General features: G+C 36.5%; 1 protein-coding gene across 8 annotated transcripts in view; it reads left to right on the top strand.

Annotated features, from left to right (window-relative positions):
- The window catches only part of ABCC9 (ATP binding cassette subfamily C member 9), a 137,585-nt gene extending 132,116 nt beyond the window's left edge, over nt 1-5,469 (top strand). For 7 of the 8 annotated variants that reach the window (XM_081821328.1, XM_081821325.1, XM_081821329.1 and 4 more), the window contains one exon: nt 2,769-5,469. In XM_081821328.1, coding sequence (XP_081677454.1) covers nt 2,769-2,906 — 138 coding nt within the window. In that variant the 3' untranslated portion in view covers nt 2,907-5,469. The remainder of the gene's footprint in view (nt 1-2,768) is intronic. The other variant, XM_081821330.1, reaches the window with a different exon arrangement.
- Nucleotides 5,470-12,160: the final 6,691 nt, after the last annotated feature.

The raw sequence follows: 12,160 nt of genomic DNA, 5'->3' as shown, positions 1-12,160 counted from the left end.
CACTGAAGTGGAGGGGGCCACTAGGATACCTCCCCACAGGGACACAGAAAGCCATGGGTAGGATGAATCACTGTGGGACCAACTCCTCTTGCCAGGCTCTTAACAGAGAGAGACACCAGCAACCTGTGGAAGAACCCTTGTAGAATGATTCTCAGTTCTGTTAAACAGTAACTGTTCTTTCTTCCCTGCTAAAAATTGTTCTGTTAATTTTGTTAACTACCACTGAAAATTGTGAAAGAACTTCAAACGATAACTTTCTCTGGCTTCTAAAAGGAAGCCTTCGTGCACCAAAATAGTGCATGGCATTTATTTATGAAAGTGATTTTTATCCTTCACTCTTGATTAGATTAATTCTCTAGAGCATTTTAAAAATTGCACCAATGCTCTTACAATTGACACCACACTTTCTCAGGCAAAAAGTAATTTGGATTAATGGAATAAGCACCACATATATTTCTTTTATTGGCCAAGATTTTTTCCATGTTTTTATTTTTATTTCTTAAATAAACATTATTTTAGTATAATAAGGCAATGTTTATAATGTTCTCTTTAGGGATTTAGAAGCCAGATTCTTTTTTTAGCATCCTGATACAGTTATGGAAGAATTAATCTTTTTTGGAGGGAAAATACACAGCAGATATTAAACAGTTCAGTAATTTTAAGTTTATTTTTTTTCTAAATGCTGGGTACACAAGTGACTCTGGTCTTCTCTCAAAGATAAATAAACATTATCCTGCAAATTTTGGTAATTCCTAAATACATATTATTCATTACCAATATTCAGTGAATGATAGGTTTGTCTATGGAGGTTGAAAATAGTGGTACATGTTCTGAGCCGGCATCTTTATTATCCTCTATATATGTCTTACTTTTCTCCTCTAGTTGTCCCAGCTGTGACTGTTTGCTTTTCTGAAAGCATAAGCGTTGAGACTACCCCATCTACATGGCCCAGGGCAGATGATAGGCCTTTGGCCCTAGGGATGGCTTTAGGTTGGACTCTGGGTTGTTAGGAGAAGGGACTTTGGAAAACTGTGTATCAGATAAACAGACGATATTTCTGAGTTTGGCACTCCCATCAGCGTGCTGATGTTTTGACCACAAAGTCCAGCTCCAGTGTGGTAGGTAGCCCAGAACCACATATGGCTATTGAGCACTTGAAATGTGGGTAGTCCAAATTAAGACATGTTGTAAGTGTGAAATACACACTAGATTTCAAAGACCTGGTACTAATAGAAAAATGTAAAAGATACCATTATTAATTTTTATATTGGTTATATATTGAAATATTTTGACTATGTTGGGTTAAAATATATTATTAAAATGGATTTCATAGGGTGCCTGGCTGGCTCAGTTGGTAGAGCGTGTGACTCTTCATCTCAAGGTCATGAGTTCAAGCCCCACATTGGGCATGGAGCTTATGTTAAAAAAAAATCAACTGTATTTAATATAACTTCACATAGATTTCACCTGTTTATTTGTGCCTTGAAAAAGTGGCTTTTAAGAAATTTAAAATTAGATGTGTCTCACATTTGTAGTCCATATTATATTTCTACTGCACAGCACCTATCTTACCAAGAAAAGTAAAAAAGGCCCACGGCACAGATTTTTCCCTTGTAAATTTTTAAAAATAAAAAATAATTTTAACTGACATTTAGTATGTGCTTGTATGTGTCAGACAAGGTGCTGAATTCTTTTTACATGGATTATCTCATTTGATCTTCACTACCATTCTGCGAGGCAGGTGATTATTATCATCATTTTATAGATGTGGAACTTGAGGCATACAAAAGTTGAGTTTGCTGATCAGGATTGCACAACCACACGGGTAGGGAAAGCAAAATACACACCCAGTCTAACCTTAAAGCCTGTGCTCTTTTAACCATGATGCTAATAATGGCAGGTGAGCAATCCTCGAAGGTAGCAGATACTCCCTACAAAACAATTTGATAGCAGGGTGGAAATATCTCATGCTTTGAACTTAATAAGCCTGATTTTATGCTGGTTCTGCTACTTATTATCTATGTGATCTCCTTTTTTTGCTTTATCTCTATGAGCCACAATGGTCTCGCACATAAAGCAGAGAGAGAAAACACCCACATTTGAGGAATGTTTTGATGATTAACAAGTATGTGTGTGGAGCACCTAATGTATAATATATGCTCAATAAGTGGTAGCTTGTATTATTATTAATTACTAATCCCAAAGCTTCTCTCCAAAGGGTGCCAGGAGAAAAGAGAGAACAAGTGTGTGGCAATAATCTCTAAAGTCTAAGAGTGGGCTTGTCTGAAGTCCTGGATAACCCATTCTAATACTGCATGCCAGAATGGAATTCCCCATATTGTGTTCCCAGAATCAAACCACCTTCCAAGGCTCTTCAAATTGTGTGTTAGCCCACGAATTAGTTGACTCTACCCAAGAGAGAATTTTAGTCTAGACTAAACTATAACCCAACTGGTTCACGATGGGTCTTCTTATCATTTAATTATTTGACAAACAAAATTAGCCTCCTTACACTTCCATGAAAGTGCTGAAACTACTATATTAGCTACACTCAATTTAACACAGCCCATCCAAGACCCAGTCACACTCGCCAGTATTTAAAAGTATGTAAATAATGATATGTTAAGTAAGACAGAAAAAGAGGCTGTGCTTTTATTCTAGTACCTCCTAGCACCTCAAGATAAATAAGTAGTGAGATATGCATATTCCATTGCTTTGGCTCGTGAAATTTGTAACCAGTACATGTATTTTTTTTTTTTCACTCGCAGCATCGGGTTCACACTATTCTGACGGCAGACCTGGTTATTGTGATGAAGCGAGGAAATATTTTAGAATATGACACTCCAGAAAGCCTCTTGGCTAGGGAAGATGGAGTTTTTGCTTCTTTTGTCCGTGCAGACATGTGAAGGGATGTCTTAAACCGATACATGAATTTAAAATAATGCAGTCATAACCTACTTAGTGGATCATCAGCTTGACCTTCAAAAAGTGGCATCTTAAATTTTTACACTTTTGTAAAGCATATTTGTTGTGTTGTGGGACTTTGTAATTAGTTACAGTGTCACTTTACCAATGAATATTGTATTTCCTATATTGATATTTCTTTTTTGTTTTGTTTTCCAAGATCTTACTGCTTAATATGTTCATTACTGATGACTGTCTAATGATTAAGCCACTTTACCGTTAAGAATTGCAGGCTGTATGAAAACATGTAAGCTACTTTAACTGGTAAGTCAACAGCTATAATTTCTCATAATTTTAAGGCTGGTAAATACCTCTCAGGCATAGAAGTCACCATGAGTATTCAGTATGGTTATACTCTTATTTGGAAGAATATGTTTTCCGTTTTGTTGGTGTCCCCAGATGTTACTGGAAGAGAAATAAGAGGACAGGTTTTCTAATCAGTGAGAAAAGAAAACACTCAAATCCATTATCTACCGGATGAAAATATTCTCTGTGTTCATTACCATTAGTAGCAATACTGATGCTTCCTTTAACAGTCTCTTTTCCTCATCTAAATTGTTTCCTGCTACCAAGAAGTCATTTATGGTAGCTTTGGAAAGCCAAAGCCTTAATCAGAGAGATCATGGGAAAAGTTTGGATATTTGAAAAATTATACTCAAGGTTCCATTTTTCCCTGTTCAGTCAGGAGAGAGTTCCTAAGGTATCAGGAATAATGTGCTTTTTCCAGACTAAAGTTCAAAGAGTAAATATATTCAGTCCTTCCATGGCAGGCCAGCTAAAACTCTCTATGGTTTAATTCACCACTAAATGTGGTTATGATCCTGAGCCCCAAAATTCCACATTTTCAAGATTCAGGAGCATAGGCAAGTGGCCTCGTTTGCCTATGTAAGTATATATGAAACAAGTGTCTATTTCAAGGTGGAAGAGTATATTTCTTTTTGACATTTCTGCCCAGTGGTGTCACATGTATATCCATTTGGCACTGCTCTAATTTTAATGCACATGTAAAAAAGTGAATCAAAGTGTTATTCTAATTTTAATGTACATGTTAAGAGTGCATCAAATATGGATTGAATATTAGTGTTATGTTTTGTTTAAATATAAATTAATAAATTTTAAAATACTAAAAGTTACCTGCATTGTCTACTAAGCAGCCAAAGCTTTCTACTATAATTCTCTGCCCATCTAGTATAAATATCATGGGTTTTCATATGAAGGCCGCGTGCATTGTTAGATTTTGAAGAATTATGATTGATAGAAAAAGAGAATTTGTGCCCCCTCTCTGTAATTTTTATGTTCAGTTTATTGTATTGTGTACTCACTCTTGGGAAATCTGTAATACTAGTTTATCTGGCATATATGACTGGGACTTCACCTAAATATAGAGTCCTGATGTTTACCTAAGATAAGTTCCATAAGGATGGACAGATGTGTTCTGTGTCATTTAGCTTGAATTGTCACCCTTTGTTGTATATCTAAAACCTCATTGAGAAGAATCCTCTTAATGTTTCCTGAAAGCTAAACAAAACAGAATCAATAACTATTAAATCAATCTTGAAAATATTTTCTAAAAATTCTACCAATCTCCTCAAAGTATTTCTGGCATGGAAATGTTTTGTAAGGTTGCATTTGCATGGTGCTGGTTATCAACTTACTCCTCATTCTCACAGAGAAATGGGGATTTACCCGTAACAGTAACCCCTCACGATATTTGTAAATATATATGTCAACAGCAGCATAGCTGATGACCCTAAACTGAGAATCACATTTCTCATTCTGACACCCAAGTGGTCACTAGTTCTGCATTAACTTTTAGTCACTTGAGTGTTTAATAGTTTACAAAACTGAACTGACTGAATAAAGTCAGGAATGACTTTTTGAATTGTTTAATCATCTATTATGCTATATGTATGATCTATTGAATATAGAAATGACTCATCCTGAAATAACTTTTTAGTAAATAGGTACATATCTATAAAAGATGAGCCTTAACCAAATCAAATTTTACACTCCCCAATTTTACACTTAATTAACCAAAATCCATTTTATAGATTTTAATTCCTTAATATTTGTTAAAAGCAATAAATGCATAAAGATTTATATGAAAAATAACAAGGTTACTGATATCACTTCGAGGTTTTTAAAAAATTTCTCTTGAAGGACTGAGCATCCTCTATTCTTGTGCTACTACTCGTGATCCATTTAAAAGTCAGCTTAGCTCTAGATTAGATACCAGAAGACTGGTATTTGAGATCCCATAACTGATATTTGAGATCTGGGACCATGTCTGTTTATTCTTTATGTCCTTTACATTTAATACAAGTGTCTAGCCCACAGTAGGCCCTAATAAGTATAGTAGATTGACCCATTGATTAGTCTCACCACTAGCCATGGGCCTAAAACTCTGGGTTATTCTCTGCACTTTTGTGTTGTGTTGATTCTACTGTGAAAATATACTGCCTTGGTATTATATAATAAATTACTCTTTCTCTTTGCTTGATTAAATAGGGTTATTATTCTATCACTTATTCTTTCACTTATTGGGTATCAACTAGGATGATCAACAGATATAAATCAACACCAATTGCTGAGATAATACCCTGTTTTGACAGTTTTGTTTCACATTTGCCACTTGTCCTGCACTTCACTAGTTTTATATATAGGTTCTATGTGGAAGTTTCCATTAAGTGAAACAGCTGTGTCAATAATTTTATGACATCTCTAATTAAATAGCTGGATGTCTGGACTTTTCCCTAAGGTTTGTTGATCAATTTTTATAGTTATCTTCCAATATATCTTTTATTGCTTATTTTGTTCTATACTCTCTTGGACTTCTGTGATTTACAGTACCATGATAATTCCATTATTGACCCATTATCTAAAGTTAAATGCAATCTTCTTATCTTAGTGTCTTAGCATAAGAAACAGTAGTCAAGAGTATGTGTCCTGTCACTTAGGTTTATTTTTTTCTTGAGTAAATACACATCATTCCCAACAGTTTTTCTCGAGCACTAGTAAGGTGCACCTGGCTCAGACTTTCCAATGAAAGGGCTTGGAGCTGTATTTCTAGCAAGTGTCTCCAGATGAGATTCATAACTAGCCAAGTTTGGAATCACTGGTCTACCTCAGTCATCACGTAAATAACATGGAGCCACAGAATACTGAAGGTGATTTTCACATGCTCCCGCCTCTTTCCTGACATTACCTTCTTCCAGATGGCTAAAACGGGCCTCTCAGTGTCACTGAGTGAACCCCTTAGTTGCATCGTAAAAGAAACGTAGAGGTAAATGAACCGAATCTTACCTAGACGATATAAACTGGGGTTCTGAATGCTGTTTTCTTTTGTTTTGTGGTTTAATCAGCAAAGAGGCAAAGCCTCTTCCCCCCACATCTGAATTAGCTGTCGTATCATTTATACATTATTCTGCTAAATTTAGAGTCATATTTCCAAATGTTTGCAGTCCATAAATGTGAGGACTTTGGGTAGGTTTCACTATTGATGTCTCACAATATGGAAAGGTAAGTTATCTGATGATTATTCCCCTTTCTACCTTCACCTTTTTTTCTACAGGTGTTGTCATCATTGCTGATATGTGAAGGTTGACATATTCAGTCTGTATATCTGCTATATAAGATTTAAGTAATTTCTTTTTTGGGGTGCCTGGGTGGCTCAGTCGGTTAAGCATCTGACTTCTGACTTGGGCTCAGGTAGTAATCTCTGGGTCGTGGGATCAAGCCCTGCATTGGGCTCCTCGCTCAGCGAGCTACCCCTGCTTGTGCTCTCCCTCTCCCTCTCTCTCGCAAATAAATAAATAAAATCTTTTAAAAATAAATAAATAATTTCTTTTTCTATGGGTAGTAACAAATTCCTCTTAGCCATTCACACTATGGTCACCAATGCCCTCTTTCTAAATTGACAAAGATCAAGGGAGTCATACCTGGCTAAAGAAGTTAGTAGGCTCTAAGAAGAATGCCCTCTGTGACCTTTGTGCCACCAACCATCACAGATCATCTGCAGTTATATACTACATACTAATGACAAAGAACTTTGTTTTCTTTTTTTAAATTTTTAAAAATTAACATATAATGTATTATTTGTTTCAGGGGTACAGGTCTGTGATTCATCAGTCTTACACAATTCACAGCGCTCACCATAGCACATACCCTCCCCAATGTCCATCACCCAGCCACCTCATCCCTCCCACCCCCCACAACCCCAGCAACCCTCAGTTTGTTTCCTGAGATTAAGAGTCTCTTATGGTTTGTCTCCCTCTCTGGTTTTGTCTTGTAAGAACTTTGTTTTCTGAGCATTATTTTTATCACTTAACCGGCCCACTGCATAAAATAAGTAATGTGTTCATAAACAGCAACAGTATAACACTGCTTAATGCCACTTCATTCCCGTTTTTCTCTTAGAGCTACACTATGCACTATTTATATACATTATCAGTTATTGTTAAGTGAAGGACTATTGACCTTTAATATTATCAGAGTCAAGTGGATTTAGACCAGCTCTTCCATATCTAGGTATTTGCTCTTTGACCCATAGTAGTTGGGGCTTTGTTCCAACACTAGTTAGTTAAGTAAAGAGCAATTAAAAAAAAAATTAATCTCTTTCAGAAATCCAAAATGTTTATCAAGCCTTTGAATGTAGACATAAACAGAATTCTCAATTGTTTAAATCCCTTAATGTGTACCATTAAGCATCTTTCACAGGTTACAACATATCCTCCAAACCCTCACCCAGTGTGCATGCCATCCCCCATGTGCACATAACTGTTCACATTTTATCTTGCTGTCTTAAAGAATAAAGCTGCATGAATCTTTTCACCACATATTAATACAATGCATAGAAAAGTCAAATACAGGTGCCCACAATAGATGGCATAAAGAGAAATTCTTATAATCACAGTAATTTTTAAGTGTATCTTCTAGCCCTAATGCCACTTTAGGAAGATATTTAACTTCTAGATGGATCATAGAATGTGTTTCCAGTGAGAGGAGATTCAGTGTTTTTTTTCTATCATTTTTTAAGATAATCATGGCAATATATTGATGGGTTATAGTGATCAGGCTCTTTTTAGTTCAACAAAGGGATGATAATTGTTGTCATAAAGGTAGTGACCTGGGTTGGGCATCTATGAAAGAAAGATGGTTGGCCCCCCTACTAAGGGATGCTACAGGAAAATGAACTTGGGTTTTTCATCTGGATTAATAATTTTATGAATATCTGCTATGTGTTCACCTTTGAGTAAATCAGGTGTGATTCAAGGAGATTTTTTGTCAGGGTAGTACAGAACTTTCTGGTATGTTAAAAATAGTATGAAATCTTCTGAAATAACTATCTTTATTGTACTTCTACAGGGAAAGAACTGAGATTAGAATTTAAATGAATCACCTCCAAATCATGGATCTGTCTCCAGAGATGGCACTTTAAGCACCAGGGGATGGAAGTGGAGAGATGGGGGTGCTGCTGAAAGGACACATCTGCCTTAAAATCTAGGGAAAGCAGAATTATCAGGTCCTAGGACAAGTGCAGGCTGGGCCAAGTCTAACAGCCTGTCTGGGGACAGTCCACTCCCTCAATTCCATCTCTCTATCTCAAGCTTCTCAGCTTCCTTCTACCGTTCTGTGCCATTCTATCCTTCCATCCACTTCTGTCTCACCTCGCATGTAGCCTTGATTAACCCACTCCTATCTTAGATGAAACCATCTCCACTTTTCAGATTGTCCTTTTCAAAGTATCAAGCAAGGAATCGATTTTGCGCAGCTCATCTTTCTATCTTATGCATGACTGGACAACTTTTCACTACTTCACTTTGGGTCAGGGATTGACTTCTGGCCTAAAAAGCTGTGGCCAGATAATATAGCCAATTGAAAGTAATGCCGAGGAAAACGTAACACAGTCTGGAAAGTGCCATGAAAGCAAGAATACAAACCAAAATCACAACCAGTAATTTCAGAAAAAGAGTGATGATACTGAGCTGGCTACTGATTATTTTCCTTTGGAAAATAAAAAATTAAGGGAGGGAGAACCATTCTTCCATCACATGAGCAGTAGAGTGAGCTTGTTGACTAAACCCTTTGGACATTCTTTACATGGTCCCACCTTTGCTCCAGAGAAAGGGAAAGTCCAAAGTAGGATGTAATTTTCTTTTAAACAAGAAAACAAAACAAAATCTCCTGCCATAAGTAATCACCTCCAAATATTGACTTTTTAAGCCCAAGTTTTATTTCCCTGTGGGAATGACTGCATAACTCACAGCCTGTTAGACACTTTCTCACAACCACCCATTCAAAACAACCAGTAACACCCACTTAGAATTGCACTCTCTCACCCATTTTAGGATCCCCAATACATAGGACAATTATAAGCATACCTCAGATAGGGCACCAGTTCCTCCCAGGGACCTGTCACTCTCAGACACTTACAAGTGCCAAGCACTTGGCCAAGGCACTGAATTTGCTGTGTCATTGGCAAACTGGAAAAAAGAGGTGGCAAAATGCTGTGACTTGGGGTACAAGATTTCACCTGAAAAAAAATGAGCTGCTTTTCTTTGTTCCCACTTGACTGAACTTCTAGCATATATTAAATACAGTAAAATATTATATTGGAAACACAAGGCATCTAGGCTTTTGGCCAAAAAACTTAGGGAAAAAATTAGCAAGCCTAATATTTCATGAGAAATTCTTGGCTTAAACAATATTTTAATAAAGCTTAACTATGTGTGCCAATAAAGCAGAGAGATGACATAATGACTTATGATTTAAATATCATATAATTTCTGTAATGTCTAGTACCATCTTGTATCAAACAACATGAGAGAAGCAAAATTCCTGGGGGAAAGAAGAGCAATGTGAAATCAATTCAGATATCAGTAGAATGCATATTGCATAAACCATCTCATTAAAAAATTTGATGAAAGGATAATTACAACTAACATATTGAGCAGATATGAGCCTTATAAGTATAATCTCATTTAATCTTGACAAAAATTCTACGAGGCGAACATTATCACCATTTTATAATTGGGGTTCAGATTGGCTAATTTGCCCAAGGTTTAATGGAACAGAGATTCAGGCAGTCCGACCCCAAGGCCCACACTCCTGGCCATGCGCTATACTAGACTGATGATTCAGTTAGTGAATCCATTGAGTTCTCTTGGAAATAAGTGCTTTACATGGTCTGTGATATATAATAAAGAATAATTATGTTAGCCTATGGAGAATATATTGAAAAAAGAAACTGGACCAGGAATTAGAAGACCTGAGTTCTAGTCTTGTTTCTATCACATATTGGATGTGTGGCCTTGGATTAATCATTTAAAACCTGAGTTTCCATTTCCTCATTTGCAAAAAGGAAAACAAAAATGCGTGATAACTACTCTGTCAGCTTCACTGAGTTTTTGTGATACTCCAATTAAATGGCGATGAGAGGAATTTTATAATTTGAAAAGCACATTCTGACATGAAATACCAGTATTGAGAATCCACTACATATACCACATCTTAATATTATTATGTGGGATTATTTTGTAAGTCACAGAATAAACTTTTTCCCTCTTAAAAAATTGATATGATTCCAACTTTACAATGGTGAAATGACATACTCAAGCTGAGATATGATACAAAAATGGCTCTAGAATATTGATATCCTTGGGGTTCTGGAAAGGGCAAATGCAAAATCAGTCTGTTGGGGTATAACCTAGATCTCCTGAAAAGGGAAAAAAAAGCAACAGAATTAATTCACATTCAAAATTAGAACCACATGAGAAAATGAACCACCATGATGAGAAGCAAGAGACAAAACAAATAGGAATATTAGCACAAGAACCAGAAATAGTAAAACGATCTATAAGAGATTTAAAAATATGTATGTTTGCCAATAAGGATGTAAAAATGTGCTCAACATCATTCTTCACCAGGAATGCAAATAAAACAGCTAAAACTACAAAGACTGACAATAAATCACTGAAACTGCAAAGACTGACCATAGCAAGCTCTGGTGAAGCTGGACCTCCCCATGCCCTGCTGAAGGAAATGTAAATGGCACAACCCGTATGGAAAACAGGCAGTTTCTCTAAGCCTAAATATGTGCCTATACCAGGATTCAACAATTTCACTCCTGGGCTTGTATCCAAGGGAAATGAGTGTTTATGTCCACAAAAAGACTTGTACAGAAATGTATATAGCAGCTCTATTCATAATAGTCTGAAAAACCCCAAATGCCCATCAACAAGAGAATAGACAAGTAAATGGTGGTTTCTTCACACAATGAAATACTCACATATAAAATAATGTAACCAAACCTCACAAATGCAAAATCAGTACAGGAAGTCAGGTGCTGAAGAGTACCTACCGTAGGAGCCCATGTACACCAACTCAAGAAGCAAAATAGACAAAAGAAGTCATAATGGAGTGAGCTCTGGGAGGGAGCAGTTAGTCTGCAAAGGCGCAGGAGGAAACCTAGGGTGATAGAGGACATATTTTATGTCTTGATTTGTGATCCACGTGGCAGTTATATGGTTGTATGTACAGGTTTTTAAAAGGTGAGAAAAAGATTAATTTGGAATAGACAAATGGAACTAGTAAAGAAAAGAAAAGAGCCATTAAAATTAAAAGTTCAATGGACAGGTTAAACAGCAATTAAGCTTAGATGATGAGAGACTTCTTTCCAATGAAAACAGATCTAGAATGTATCCAGAATGCAGCACAGAACAAACTGATAGAAAATATGAAGCATAATGAAAAGATATGAAGAAGGACAGTATTAGAAGGTCTGAAATAGGGGTCTTAGAGGGGAAAAAGAAAAACCCAGAGTGAAGAGGATTTAAAGAGCCAAGAACTATTCCTTAAAAAATTCAGACTCAGATGATTTCAAAATTATTGCACTTTTAAGGAGCTAATCCTTATCCAATTAAACTATTCCAATCCACAGAGAAAGAATCTGCATCATTCTTTTTACAAAGACTTATAACCTGGGATGCTTGGGTGGGCTCAGTAGGTTAAGTGTCCGACTCCTGATTTCAGCTCAGGTCACGAAATCAAGCCCAATGTTGGGCTCTGTGCTGGGCGTGGATCCTGCTTAAGATTCTCTCTCCCAAGGGGGAACCCTCCTACACTGTTGGTGGGAATGCAAGCTGGTGCAGCCACTCTGGAAAACAGTATGGAGGTTCCTCAAAAAGTTGAAAATAGA

The sequence above is a fragment of the Leptonychotes weddellii genome, chromosome 5 (genome assembly GCF_054177405.1).
Source record: "Leptonychotes weddellii isolate Sample4059 chromosome 5, ASM5417740v2, whole genome shotgun sequence".
Classification (NCBI taxonomy): domain Eukaryota; kingdom Metazoa; phylum Chordata; class Mammalia; order Carnivora; family Phocidae; genus Leptonychotes; species Leptonychotes weddellii.
This window is presented reverse-complemented; position numbering and strand designations above follow the sequence as displayed.